The following is a 15,807-nucleotide window of genomic DNA, read 5'->3' on the forward strand; positions in this document are numbered from 1 at the left end:
ATATTTTCTTCCAGGCAATGATGGTATCTAGACTAGATTTTTCTGAATATTTATGTATATAAATATGGAAAATAAATCTAAGTTATATGGGTTGAACAAAGTACATATTTGTGAATGTGTAATTTGTGAATCATTAATCTGTCAATGTAAACTTAAATATTGAAAAATGTAGTTTATAAATAGAGTGGCAACTTCTGGAGCAGAAAGAGCACTGGCCCTGGCTCTAGAATATTGGTGTAGAAGTCCTGGCACTGCCACTGTAGCCATGTGCCCAGAGGCAAATTATTTAACCTTTCTAATCCTCTTTTTACTTAATGGAAAGATGGGAATAATAATTTCTGTGCTACCTGTCATATAGTGTTGTTGAGGGCATAAAATGAAGTGATGGATGTGAAGCTCTTTAATGGAAAGGTCTTAAGTTTATTATTAGGTTTGTTATTAACAAGTCAAAGCATTGTAATTCATCTCCTCAATCTTTCTGTCCAGTTGAGCATCATTTGGCATCAAATGTCCAGCGGAACCGTTTGGTCCAGCACGATCTCCAGGTGGCGAAGCAGCTCCAAGAGGAAGACCTGAAAGCTCAGGCTCAGCTTCAGAAGCGCTACAAGGACCTGTGAGGATTCAGGGAGTGGGAGGGAATCATGCCAGGAAGGACTGGTTTTGTCTGCTGAGCCAGCAACCAGGCAGAGGAGGAGGAGACTACTTCTGTAGTCTCTGATTCCTTTCACTATTAGATTGAAAATGGTGTGTGTGTGTGTATCCTTTTCTTTAATTTGAAAAATTTTGATGCTGGAACGCTTGACTAGGTTTTGGGACATGGATTCTGATGTGAACTCTTAATATTTTAACTATGACTTTGAGCCATTTGGTACACCAATTTTCCTTCCCTGTAACATGGGGAAAGTGATCTCTGTCCCCTCTGCCTCATAGGTTGTCTGGGGGATCCAGTGAAATACTGAATATGAAAGAACTTTGTGAGTTGTATCGGTTCTTTTATTTCCTAGCAGTATTTGCCCACTCTTATTTTCATTGAACCCCTTGCTTTTCAGGTAGATGCAGAATCTTCTGGAAAGTTCTGAATTGTACACTCAGTTCGCCTCACAGCTTCAGCATCTGACAAAAGTTTTTTCTCAGCCTCCTTTGATAGAGAAGTAGAAAGATCATATCTAAGTTCTCTTCCAGCACAATTACTTTTTACTCCTTTTTCAGTGTTTTAAAGCTTGCAGGGCACTTTTTTTTTTTTTTTTTTTTTTGTGAGTAGCTCTTATACTTAAATCTTTAAAGGTGGATTTAACCACAAGCTAATTGTTTTGAGGAGGAAGAAGTAAAGGAATAATTGAAGGGACCCCTCATTTTACTTAAGTTGTCACATTCAAATAAACAGGAAAAACTCATTTTTGCTGCCTTTGAGGAAGGGTTTGTCTTTCTCTTTTATTCATGGTAAGGAGGACTTTATCATTTTCTGTTCAGCTTTCTTAATGTTTACTTTCGTAAGTAAACATTCTTGTTGACTCTTGCTATACTAGACACCATGAAACTCACTGGAGACTGCAGAAGTTAACAAACATAGCCATTGCTTTAAAGGGCCTCAGGAAAATACTTTGAGCATTTTCTATGTAGAGATACATAAATGAGGCACAGAGAATTGGATAGTAAATGTCGTGCCTATGAAAGAGAAGGGACTAGGAAAACTGTTCCCGTGCAGGTGATATGTTTAGAACTTTGATAGTTAATTAAAAGAGTTTATAGTGTAACTAGGGGAAACCATTGTAGCCAGAGGGAGGAACGTGCACAAAGGTAAGAGATTAAAAGGACCTGGAATCTTAAAATAGCTATAAGATGGTTGGTATTTCTGGAGTGGAAAGTACAGTTAGGCATATAGGTAGGAGATGAGACCAGAAGAGTAGTCAAAAGCTAGACCAAAAGGCCATGTAAGTTATGTTAAGGAATTTATGTTTTGTAGATTTTAGATTATAAATAACAGAACCATTTGAAGGAGTTTTAGATTTTTCATTTAGAGACCTACTCTGGGGGCTGGGTAAGTAAAGAGTTGGAGGGGGCGAGATTGAAGGAAACTACTGAGAAGTTCTCAGATTAAGAGGCGATAAGGCTGGAATTGAGATTAATGTTACTGGAATTAGAAGAGACAGATTTGGAGATGTATGGAGGTTCAGTTTAGTTGAGAGCGAGAGCTTAAATGTTCCAGAATTCTAAATTATTGACCTTTACGTTATTTACAGTGCTCTGTTATGAAAGCCAGTTGTGAGGTTGGTGCAGAAGTTTAAGCTCTTGAATTAAAGTAATGATATTGAGTATAATGAGATTATTGAGAGATAATTGAGATAAATCACTGTAAACTATAAATCAGATTTGGAGAATGATAGATAATAGGTTCTAAATGAGAGAGAGAAATCAGGTATTATATTTCTGCCTTGGACTTCATTCAGGGTATTGGAGGTATTCCTAATTGAAAAAAAGTAAGTTAGAAAGGAAGTTTTTCAGTTTTCACATCCTGGCATTCTTGACTATTGAACATCAAGGGAAGGATTAAATACTGTAGATTTTTAGAAACTGGAACCTTTCACTCAGTCTGGTTCTGGGGCCCCTGTTCAAAGTTAGCCTTGTCGAGATTGTTGACTACTTTCCCATTTTACTTCCTCAGGAGTCTATAATTAGCTGAGTAAAATGGAACTAATCCTTCTTGGAAATGTGATTTGAAATAATTAATCTCAGCCTTATATACTAGGAGATACATCTTCTGTGTCACTTGTGACCTTTAACACTTCATTTGAATTTGCCTTCTCTACTGTGGGTTCTGTTTTCTTCCCATCTGTTATCACCTTGCATGTAGTTAGTAATTGCTTATTGCTGTACAGATTTCATGTTAATTTGGGAGAGCCAGGTAGAGAAATCTGAAAACTAAGATCATAATTTTGTGTATAATTATTAATTATTAGAAGTGAGTGAATGAAAAGATATGTTAGTAAAAATTGTTCTAATAGATGGTTTATTTTTAGTTTTTTTTTTTTGTATTGAGTGGTTAAGTGTGTAGAATATTAGACTTAAATATGTAATCCTTAAGTCCACAAATTTTTATACCTTATAAAATGACACGGAGGAGGGATGATTCACTTGCGAGTCCAGGAATCAAATCTGCAGACATTTCGTCCGGTGATTTTTCCACGGATTCTGAAAATGTCTTGCATTTCTTACCCGTGTTCTCTGTTCTCTGTCATATATTCTTTTCCTCCCTTTTCTATATTGTGTGTGTGTGGACACATACATACACACCCATGTGTGTGCACACATCTTTCACCTACATCTCCCTATTTCCAAACATGTTGAAAGTGATTATTTCTTTATAATATGAGAATAATTTTTATTACTTTATTCATCAGTTTTATTTAGAATAGAATATATGGGTTTCATTTCCTCCAAAGAACTTAGGATAGTGCCATGCGCCTGACCCTCTCCCTTCCCCCGCGCAACACTTTTTAACAAAAGGCTGCTGTTAAACATGGAATATATAACCAAGACTGAGATTCACTGAGTATTTCAAGTTCAACTTGCAGGGGGTGTGACTAAGAAGATATATTTGTTTAGCAAACAAATTATATATATATATATATCACAATTGTAATTTTATTCCAGCATCTTTTTAGATAGGAAACTCTAAACATGTTTAAGTTCATCTTTCCTAGCTAACAGTTTTATATAAAGGTTGGCTCCCCAGAGCTATTGCATGCTAGAGTTTTAAACTGCCTATGAACTTTTCTCACAAACTGAGATTAGAAGACTTGTAGCCATCTTTGAGAGATCCAAACTCTATTTTCTGTTGGAACTGCTGTTTTATAAGTCCTGTTTTAAAAGATCTGTTTCTCCTACCAAAGTGATTTATCTCGTTTCTTTGACCAAAATATATTGGGAACTTCTGAGCACAGGATGAAGATTTATTCATTTTTGTATCTTCAGTGTTGAGCATAGTGCCTGTACCATAGAAGGCGGTGTTTAAATCTTCATTGAATGCATAAATGCCAAAACAGCAAAACTGGTAGCAGTAGTGTTAACAATATTTGATATTTTTAGTGGCCAGAGTATTAAGAAAACTGAAATCACCCAGAGAGGTTTCTACTGGGAACTGAAGCTGAGGTATCTACAATAATGCTTCAATAAAGCATTATTGAAATTGAAAACAATCTAATTAAAAATTTATAGAAACCATTTTAAAGTCATACTACCCTCTTTAGGTAACCGCAGTGTTATTGATATTTCAGTGAGCATGCTCTCAATATTTTTCTGTGTACTTGCTACATATTTGGTTATTTGTGGGCATTAATCTCACAGTCTACATCTCCTTTGCAGAATTGTGAGAAAACATACCTGTCTGTCAGTAGAGTGGTCCCAGTAAGGTGAAATGATATGTAGTGTAGAAAAAGCATTGAGCTTTCCATTGTAGTGTCTGGGAATCCGATTCTAGTTCTGCCACTTATTTTCTCTATGATCTTAGGGAACTGATTTCAATACTCTAGGCCTCAGTTTTTTCATCTGCAAGTTGTGACAGTGTCAGCCTCTTTGCATCATTGTTGTGAGAATTAAGTGACATAAAAATATGCTCCTGCGGATAGTGAGTATTCAGTAAATTGTGTTAGTTTTAGAAGAAATCATTCCTTATTTTCTTTATTCATGTTGTTTTCATCTTTGTTTTTAGTGAACAGCAAGACTGTGAAATTGCTCAGGAAATCCAGGAAAAGCTGACTATTGAGGCAGAGAGACGACGCATTCAGGAGAAGAAGGATGAGGTACAGCTTGGTCAATACCCCTGCACCCAGTGGAAGAAGGGCTGCTGAGCTCTGGAGCAACTACTTTCTTTATTCATGGGCTCTGTGTAGGGTTGTGAGATGGGCAACAGGACCCTCCTTTATTGGGACATGTAGTCCAACTATTGCCCTACATGCACCACTGTTTCTTGCCCCTCGATCAGTTGTATAAATAGAGGAAACTTAAAGGATGCTAATGGATAATTTAACAAAATGCGAATTAGTTTCCTAAGGCTGCTGTAACAAATTAACATAAACTTGGTGGCTCAAAGCAAGAGAAATTTATTCTCTCAGTTCCGGAGGCTAGAAATTGAAATCAGAGTGTTGTCAGGGACAGGCTACCTATTGAGAAAGATCCTTTTTTGCTTCTTCCTAGTTTCTCGTGGCTCCTGATAGTCCAGCATTCCTTAGCTTGTAGCTACATCACTTCAGTCTCTTCCTCCATTGTCCCATGGCCTTATTCCCTGTATCTGTGTGTCCTCCTGTTTTCTTATAAGGACACCAGTCATGGGATTGAGGAACCACCCTAATCTAGTATGATCTTTTATTAACTAATTGTATTTGTGAAGACCCTGTTCCTAAATAAGATCATATTTCGAGGTTCTTGGTGGAAATGAGTCTTTAGGGGACCATCTTCAACCTAATACAGGATTTCCTTTTATAGGTTATTCCCATAACATTAATGAGAGCAGACCTTAGGTGTAGCCTGAACCAGGGATCAGAGAGTAGTAGTAGTCACTGTGAGAAGCCAGGATCGGTAATTGCTCTCACTCTGTTTTGTTAATTGGTTCACTCTCCTATGACATACTGACTCAAAGCACTAATCTGTTTGATTCTGTATATATTTTTAAATGGTAATGTTTTGGGAGCCAAAGATAACTAAAATTAACAATAGTGGTTAGTTTATAAGAAGACTTGAATATACAATTAACTATTACTTGCCTTTGTGTTGTTTCCAGCATCTCTTATTGTTTCTTTTCACATGGCATTGATTATGTGTCTTCTTTTTTTCTTATCTATTGTGCTATTCTTGGCCACTGTCTTGATTTCTAACAGCATAATGGCCATATGATTTATTATGTAATGACAAAAACTCTTCAGAGTTAAAGGGTACACTATTAGTAATTAAACTGGGACTATCCTGGGCTAACTGGCACATATGGCACTCTATTAAATAGATAAGATCAGGGTCACCAGTAAACCATATACATGTACTGCTACTCCCACTGAGCCATCCTTATTCCCATAGAACTAACTCCTTGTTCATTGCTGGGTGCGACACCTGGTATGTTTGTATTTAGCTGTTCCTTTAAGAAACAAACTATGATTATGTGATAATCAGAATTGCAAGTAAGAATTAGGGATTACTTTTTATCCTCCTTTTCATCAACACAGGAGCTCTTTCTTACGACAGGATATGTTGCCTCTCTATAGTCAAGACTTAGCTTTGGGGATGAAACTGGGAACTGAAAGAAGTGATTATATTTTGTAGACAGGAAAGCTTCTATTTAAAAAATAACGGAGTAATGAATTTGGCTTCTTATAAATGCTGCTGGTGTCCTGTGATATTTTCTTTTTTCACTCATTCAGGGAAACACAGGATACAAAGAGAAACCACTTTATTTTAGGCATATAGAATCTAAACAGCAATCACAATAAATAATCTCATGGTAATACTGTATAAAGTAAGCAGTGTGGTGAATAACTTCATTTGTTGGGTGAAAAAATTATGACTTAAAGGAGTAAGTCACCAGTCCCAAGCTCTACTAAAACGTCAAAGAAATGTCTGCACAATAAAATTCTCCTGACTGACTGCTTCTGACTTGATATAGTGTGACACAACATAGAACATGCAGACTTTGGGGTTAGCTGCTCTGGGTTTTGAATCTTAGTTGTTTAACTTTTAGCTGTAAGTTTTGGTATCTCAACTGTGTAGAAACTCAGGTTCCAAATTGGAGACATCAACTGTAGATACTTTAAAGGGCTGTTATGTTATGAGGTTTAAATGAGATTATATATATATAAGGCCTCTGTTGCCTATTAAGTTAATGATTGCTCCTCTTTTTGCTTTCTTGCAAGGTGTTTTCCTCGCCATTCAGCTCTTTATAACAATTCTGATTGCTCTTATAGAGTTATATATGATAAATTAGAAAGGGAGCAAAATAAATAGGCTTAAGTGTATTCTAAGATCCAAGGTACCTTCAAGTTTACTTGCCTTTATGGGCTTCCCACTACCTTGCCTTCCACTATTATCTGACCTACTGAGATGCTCCCCAGCCCCAGTAGAGTGGAAAGATTAAATGAGAATTTCAGTTGTAGAGATTTAGTGAGGCTAGCCTTTTAAAACTCTGTTCAGACTTTTTGACTTTTCAACTTATACCTTAGATTAGAAGAGGGCTTTTATCCTAGAAAAATGAAACTCCCAGGTGACTGGTGCATTGTTGTTATTAAATGAACACAATATGCATTAGTAAAGTTTGCCTTCGAAGGATGTATGATAATGATAATTTATTTTAGTCAAGGGTCCCTCAGAGAGGAGTGAGACAGTAGTGCTAATTTTTCTGGCCAGTTCTTGAAAGAGCGTTTCCTGTTACTCATGAACTTTCCTAATTCTTTTTTAGTTTATTTTTTTTCTCTCTATTCTCTTCTACCTTGTAGAGTCTACTTAGCTAATAAGTTTTTATTCAACACTGGGGCTGTGTAAAATTCCTCTTCGGATTTTTCACCCAAATGTCTTTTAGAGATTTTTGGGGTCAACTCTATTAGGTAGTTTATAATCCTCCCAAACAATCAGATGTAGACTCTAAGTTCCCTTTACTGTTGGGACAGATTTTTTTTTTTTTCTGTACAACATTGTACAGGAGAATTAAGAGTTATACAGCTTTGTGTGGGTGACTTAGTATGTCTAGCTAGCTTCGTTATGGTATTTTTTAATTTTATTTTTTTATTTTTTAAAGTTTATGGTAAACTTTATTGTATTTCTTAACAGAGCACAGATATAAGGGAAATAGCATTTCCTTTCAGGGAGACAGATGTTGAAAAGTTAAATAAAAAAAAAAAAAAGGAAAGGAAAAGGATCATATTTATATTCTTCCCAGCATTATGGCCTCTTCCCTTTCTCCCTCTTTTCTCTCTTTTCCCCCTCCATCCACTTTTCTCTCCTTCTCTCCTTTCTTCTTTCCCTCCATTCCTTCCTCTCGCTCTTCTTCCCTTCCTTACTCCCTCTCTCCCTGCTTTCTTTCTCTCTCTTTTTTTTTTAACTGTTAAACTAGTGTCTTGAATATAGTAGTTGCATTCCTTTCTAGGCCCCCATCGAAAGGGCTTGAGGTCTCTGGGAATACTGGACTCTGCGTTTGTGATTAGTAGAAGTGCACCAATTTCACTGGGTTCGTTTTCTTGATCATGAGAATCAACACAAACAAGGAATGTGTTGATTTAATTTATTCTTAAAATGCTAAGTAAGTTTGTGTGTGTCTGTGGGTCTATGGATATACATACCTGTGTCTTTGAACCTAGGTCCAGATATATGTGAATGTGAAACTATTTTAGGGAAAATTTTTTTTTTTTTTTTTTTTGCTTATGTAAACACCATGGCCAACCATGTTATGAAAAGTCTGTGGCACTAATTCAACAATTTGAAGCCACTTACAAACTGCTCAGGGATAAATTTAGTAACCAATTCACATTAAAAATTAATCCAGTGTGAACCATAGTACTTTTTTGTAGCATTCTTAAAGGGATTAGAAGTTCGTGTTCTAGAAGAATTTTTATATAAGTTGGCAATATGTAGAGAATAACTCAAATAGCAATACATTCTAGCTACTAAAATTTGTCCCTATGTTTTGGTGCTTTAAAAATAAGTTTATACATATATGACCAGAAAGGGGACGTGAACAGGAGGCTTCTAGTTGAGAAAAATCCTTCACCATTCTTATCCTATTTATACTGATATTTTTATACCCATAGAATTTGTATTATGTTGTTTTTCTGGTCTTATAGAGTAACCTTTTTGGGGTTATATTGGCTTTGAGTTCCCTAATGAGTTAGATGTTAATAGATTAGTTGCTAGTTAATAAAGGATTTAGTGCGATCTAATGGAATGGCTTTCCTTTTTTCTTTCTTTCTGACGGTCATTTGACAATCACAATTTTCGATCTCCTTTAGATTGTTTTTATACCCAAGATTTCCCCAGGGAGAAGTAATCCTGGTATAAAGTCATATAAACCATAAAAATAGCCTCAGTACCTCAATACCATGGTTCAGTAACTTGTCTTCTCCTTGAGAAAGATGTGCCAGGCTCCTCTAGGCTTCAGTGCACCTTGTACATATTAAAGACTCTTAGAGCATTGATCTTTGCATGTCACACGTTATGTAATTGTTTGCTTTTAACACTTAATAGATACAGACTTTACGGATGTTGAACATACCTTGTTTCTCCACAGGTCTCTAATAGAATGTTTGGCCCATTAAAGGTTATCAGTAAATCCACGTTTTCATTAAGATGACTTTCCTCTAGCATTCTGTGTTTAACTGCCCTTTCTTAGGCTCACAGCTTCAAATTTTCCAGGGGTGGATGAGTATGGATAACAGAAAAGGGGGAGATGAGATATAATAGTAATTTCTTATGGCTGTAAATGTACTAGAAAGTCTTCTATGTAACAGAGTTATTCTGTGTAAAAGTATTCTACTCAAAATAAGTCTACCTAAAGAATCCGATTAATTTTAAAGTCATTGAAAATGACTTCAAAATGGTTTATGAGTTCTTATAGATTTGTTTTTGCAAGTTATATTTTATGGAACACTAATTTCATAAAGTTTATATTTTTATGTAAAAAAGGCTTCTATCACAAAGTAAATTTGGAAATTCTCCAAGTTATAGGAAAATAAGTTTTTTTTAAATCGAAGTTGTATAATATGCTAATGTGCTGCACTTTAAAGTGTTAGAGATAATACATGCTTTCCATGGAATGCTTTGGGGTTTTTTGGAGCACCTCTGACACCAGTGTTCGCAGGAACGGAGCTTGGGAAATCCTATTCTAGACTAACTTAACAGGAAGGAAGCTGAGGACCAGGAGGTTGTTTATGTCAAGGGTGACTAAGCTGCATCTTAGCATCGTGACTAATAGTTGCCATCTTTATTTTAGCTTATTTTATGTGGAAATTCTCTTTATTGAAATCACCTAACTGAACTCATTGCGCAGTAATAATGTTGAAAAACAGGCGAAACCACAATTATAATATATCAGCAGTTTTCCATTGAATCCTTTATTCTTTCCCTCAAGCTTAGCTGACCTTTTTCTCACCTGGTAGACTCTTACTGAAAAAAGAGCCAAAAGTGTGAAAGAGCAAAAGGCTAGGGTGCTAAGGTGCAGGATATGTTATGATTGTTATTTTTCTACTTGATTAACATCACTTCCTTTGACTAACTAATGCACTGTGAAGAAAAAGGCATCATCCTTGTTTCTCTTCTGGGTCTTCACACTGAGAAAAGACCCTTATTGCTATGTATTTATTGAGACTAAATTCAATAGCAGAAAAGCACTTACAATGTCCCTGGAGTGTATAGTTTAATAATTTCTGCTGGCAATTGGATCTGGTAATATTTCTTTATATTTTTTACTCAGTAATAACAATGGAAATTTTTTGTTTTCTGTAAAGCACACCACTTAGGTAAACATGGTGTTGGGTGCTTTAGAAGTGACAACTCAGGGAAGCATTTGTATTTTCTTCTGACTTCTACAGTAGAAAGTACAGGAATTTGGGAAATTCTGCTATAAACAGATACTAGTTTTGGGAGAACAAGTTATCTGTCTCACCCTTCTCTGTCTTCCTAACTTACTGATATATTACTTTGTAAGAAATCAAATGTAATGAGCCTGACACGTAACACTCACAGAGTTATTAAAACAATGCATGACAGTCAAGACATTAGCCTTTAAGATTGAGCAGTTCAAACTCTTCATTGTATATATAAACAATTGAAACCCAAAGAAATGTATTTTAGTAGTTAATGTTTCTTTCTCAGTGTCTCTAAAGCATCTGGCTTGAACTGGAAGGGAAAAGAAAATCATCTTAATGTTTATTTTAGACTTAGGGAAATTTTTTTCTATCAAAGTATTAGAAATTCAGATTTCCTTGCATGAAAATTATACTTGTATTAAGTACGATTATGTTCTTTCCCTCTCATTCAACATCCTATTCTTTTCTATCTGAGTTCAACATCCTGTGAGTGCCCACTCAAGTGTCTCTGATGCTATAGTATGGGCATTTAAATAGATTACTTATCAAAGTATACACACACACACACATACACTTTTTCCATAGTTTTATGAGAAGCTTCCAGCATAGCAATCAGTTAAAGGCAGTATGTTAATAGTGCATTTATACATTTGAATTTAGGCATTTATTTAATAGAAAGTCAGATTTGTAAGGCTATTTCAATGAACTTCAAAAGTAGAGAATATGAATAATCATTGCTAATTTACCTAGTCTCAAGCATCTAAATGATTTCTATACTGACAGGAAAGAAATTGATTTCTTCAGATGTTTTTTTTTTTTTTTAGATTTGCCTTGCAGTTTTAGTATAGTCTTCATTTTGAATTTGTCGCAGGATTGCAAAAGGAAGAATAGTAATTAATTTTTGCTTCAAAATTTGCATCATTAAAATTTATGTACTTCATGTATTCCTTATTATAAATATAATAAGGAATGTAAATATAAATAAGTAAGCACCTCAAACTACCTGTGATTGTTATTACTGTTTGCACCATTGACTGTTGTTGCTGTATTTGTATGAATCTTTAAGAATCTGGTGACAGCTATGGCTCTCTCTTCAAAAAAGTGTACGTGAACAGTTTATGTGCATTTTATGGGGCTTTCATAGAAATAATCTTCAGATTCAGAACACTGTCACTCTTCAGCTCAAAATGTTAGTAACCCTTCATCCCTTACATTATAGACTCCAGACTTCTTAAGATTGTTTATAAAGAAGGCCTGCAATTCGGCCTGACTTTTTTCCTAGACTCACCTTTCTAACACTCTCCTTCCTCCAACACTCTAATTGGACTGTTGGTCGTTCCCTAGATTGATTTCCATGCAGATAATGTTCTCTCTCCTTACTGCCTATTGGAATCCAGTTCTTTGTTCAAAAGCTAACATAGATGCAACGCCTGTACTAAATCTGTAAGCAGAAATAATATTCCCTTTTTTTATATGCCCATAGATACTTCCCCCTCCCCCTTTTGAAGCATGTATAATTTAATCGTATTATAGTTATTTGTATGCACTTTTGTTTTTATAGAGATGCAGTGACCTGTTGGGGGACAGCGTCAGAATGTTATCACTTAATAACTGTTAAAAATTTCCCTGGAGATGAAGCAGGGGGTAGACAGAACAAGGACTCTCTTTTTCAGTTAAGACAGTGGTACTCTGATGCAAAAGCTTAGGATCAGCTGAACATTTTTTTTTTAATTTTAGAATTAAATTATAAATACAGTTTATGAAGTTCTATAGATTACTACACTCTTTCCCACCTAGACTTACTGAATCATCATCTTGGAAAGAGGATCCACAAATATGAATTTTAAAACATTTATATAACCAGCTTTAGGGATACTACGTTTGAATGTCTTCAGATTGAGTTAGGTTTAAATTCCAAAGGAAAAAAAAAGCTTTTCTCCCTCCCCTGGATCATGTGCTATCCTGTTGAGCAATCATTTGTGGCATTTGAATTGCATGAGCTTAATTCCAGAAAGTCTGTAGAGCAGTAGACAAAGCCTGCCCACAGAAGCTTAGCAGTGGAATGTGGAACTGTTGACCTGTAGGGTCACTGTGTGCAGTTTGTTCATGCTCTGGTAATGTTTATTTTCATTCTCTCTATTTGCAGGACATAGCTCGCCTTTTGCAAGAAAAGGAGTTACAGGAAGAGAAAAAGCGAAAGAAACATTTTCCAGATTCCTCTAGAGCCAATGCTTATGGAGAAAGTTGCTATTATGAAGATGGAGGTAACAGTGCCTACATCATAACCTACTCTATCCTTAGATTGACCCACGAGACACTTGTTTAAATTCGTCCATAAATTGACCTTAGGCCCCATTTAGATTTGTGGTAGAATTCTATTTGAATCTAATGAATTCATCTGTTTCTTAGTTGGATGACCAGAGCCATTTTTATGGCTGTTAAAACTTGAATATTGTTTTGTAAGATTTGGCATGCATTCTTTTGTGGTATTTCCACTTGGAATGCTGTTAACTACATTCTAAGCACATATAATGGGATATGGAAAATGGCAGATGCGTCTCTGGGCTTGATCTTTCTCTAGGAAATCTGAGCAGTACTGTTTGAAGCAGCAGAGTAGCAAAAATAATAAAGAAGGTACACCATAACAAAGCTTTTTTTGCTGGATAACAAAGCGTTTTTTCCATGCTGCTTGTCTTTTAAACATAGGTCAATGGTTTAGTTTGCTAATGACAAAATTAAAATTTAAGATTCTCTGTTCATTTTTTTTTTTTTTTTGCTAGTGATTCTTTACTATTTGATTACTACATATAAACATTTCTGAGAGAAAGCAGTCCTTTCAAAGTTTCTCTTCTCCAGTGTCTGTTTTTGCAGTGTGGTGGTGGCGATTATGGTGGTGGTGGTTCTTTATCTTAAAAGTGTGTTGGGAAATGAGTATTTGCAAGTTTTGTTCAATCCTTTTTAAACATCTGTCAAAAGAAAGTTATTTCCTATAGTTACTAGTATGAGTATTTATACTACAGTTCAGCTTGGAGACCTTATTTAGGATAACAAGTAAATAAAACCTAAGGCCATGTCTAGAGAGTAAAGCTTTTAAGGTCAGTGATTTCAAAGGACCTTAACAAACTAATTATCAGTTGCTTCTTTATTTCATTATAAAAGGTAAGTAAGTAGGTATTTGTCTTGGATGAGTAGAATAAAAGGAAATTTATATGTAGATAATAGGATTATTACAGTTTAGGGACATTCTTGCCAAGTCACATTGTTACTCTAAATTTATCATTATCTATAGACCTCAGCTCTGGCATAATTAGTAAGCAAGTTGAGTCTGTGTTTATTGCTTGTTGTGTTCTTCCATATGTAAAAGGGTTAGCTCTTTTTTGTTACCCATTTTCTTTATACTGGTTTTTCTAATGCAATCATGAACTACATCAGTTAAAAAGAAAAATTATGGTCATATTTTGTTATACTAGAGGCCAGAGGTAAAGAGTTACTTAAAATCTTAGAAATGTGGTCTGGTGTTTTCATTTGTTCTTATTTTTAATTCTGATCTGGAGTCATGTACCCTGCAAATAAAAGTAACTATTTTAAAATTAGGTCTATAAAAACTTTCGTATGGCCAGTAGTGAAGTCAACTAAACTACTAATTTTAGCCTTACTCTGTTAAAATCTTACATTAACTTGAGTTGGAACTCAAACATGTTTGTTTTGACCAGAGCGCTGTCATCCAGAGTCATCTTATCTCGAGGGCAGATATGCTAAGAATTCAGTGGATTTTAAGGACACCTAAAAGTTTAAAAAAATCCGCCCCATATGTATTTTTACTGCTTTCGTAAACTTTTAGAGAGTGGCGTATATGCCACTTTTTTGGACTTGGGGGGTGGGTGGGGATAGGAAGTAGTGACCTCCAGAGCATATGCGTGTAAATGGTAGAATTTGACTTCAGTTATTATTGTTGAAAGAATTCGTATTGCTGAGCATGTGATCATTTGTAATGACTTTGAGTTAGGCCCAAGTTGAATTCCACAGAAATCACTCTATAATTCAGTTCATATTTACAAAGCAATCTTTATGTTCTTTGCATTGGTCTTTTCCCAACACATAAGAGATATTCTTTCCTTGTACTTCTCTATGATTTTTGCTTTACTTATGTAATAATCAGTATATCATTATAGAATCGGCCTTCTTAGCTTTTATTTTATTTAAATTTAATAAATCAGTCTTTTAAAAATGATCTTTTCTAGATTTTCTACAAAGTTGAAATTATCCAAAACATCTGTCAGATTTTTATCACCTGAAATAATATACCTTACTCATTTGTGATTCCATGTTTTTCTTTCAAAGCCACTTATCTATATTGCAGGCATATTAATGATTTTTTTTTTAAGTCATGGTCTTTGGAGTCATAAGATTTTGGTCAAGTTCCATCCCTTATAACAATTCCAATGTTAAGGAAGTTACCTACTATAATCATTCTGACCCTTTTTCTCATTTATAAAATGGAGATTTTTAAAAATCCCTCCTTCTCATAGATGTTAAGAAGATTAAATAATGTAATTTTGGTGAAGACTTATGAACTCTAAAGTACTGTTGTTTATACATATGTTAATGTTTCGTGTGTATAAAAGTATTTTTTATATTTAAACAAAAATTATCTTATTTTGAAAGACAAACATGGAGGCACAGAAATAAAATCGTGTGTGTCCGTGTGTGTGTATGTGTGTGTGTATAAGGAAGGCTATAAGGAAATTAATTATATTTGCCAAATAACTTAATCTCAATAAACATACAAGTCTCAGTCCTTAACTAGATGACATTTTAAAAGTTTCATACAGATTTTCCCACACCTCTTTTTTATTCTCAGATTTAAAGATATCACACCAAGTGAACTAGACAATAGTTTTTTCCATCAACTCTGTGAAAATGTAGTGACAATTCTCTTTTAATTCTTGCAACACAATTCCCTAAAATAAAACTACTAATATCAGTTAGCTTTTTAGAAAGAATTTAAAATGACACTAATGACAAAACGATCATAGTTTCATAAATCCATGGTGAAAACAAAACCCTTCTTTTTTGTCCTGGGCTGAACGGCAGACTCCACTCATGCAGCTCTCTGTGGGAACATTGGTATTAACGTCGTATGGTAAAATTGTAAAATTCCCTGGATGAGGTCATCATTTAAGTAGTTGGTCAATATTGCATTAATTCACAGCAGTAGTCAATTGATTCTCAATTGTCAAGATACACTTTA

The 15,807-nt window shown here is 34.9% G+C and overlaps 1 protein-coding gene across 1 annotated transcript in view; it reads left to right on the forward strand.

Annotated features, from left to right (window-relative positions):
* CCDC50 (coiled-coil domain containing 50) overlaps positions 1 to 15,807 on the forward strand; it is a 66,062-nt gene that overhangs the window by 26,403 nt on the left and 23,852 nt on the right. The window contains 3 exon segments of the mRNA XM_016136337.2: positions 487 to 613; positions 4,709 to 4,799; positions 12,703 to 12,820. Coding sequence (XP_015991823.2) covers positions 487 to 613; positions 4,709 to 4,799; positions 12,703 to 12,820 — 336 coding nt within the window.

The sequence above is a fragment of the Rousettus aegyptiacus genome, unplaced genomic scaffold (assembly GCF_014176215.1).
Source record: "Rousettus aegyptiacus isolate mRouAeg1 unplaced genomic scaffold, mRouAeg1.p scaffold_m13_p_4, whole genome shotgun sequence".
Classification (NCBI taxonomy): Eukaryota; Metazoa; Chordata; class Mammalia; order Chiroptera; family Pteropodidae; genus Rousettus; species Rousettus aegyptiacus.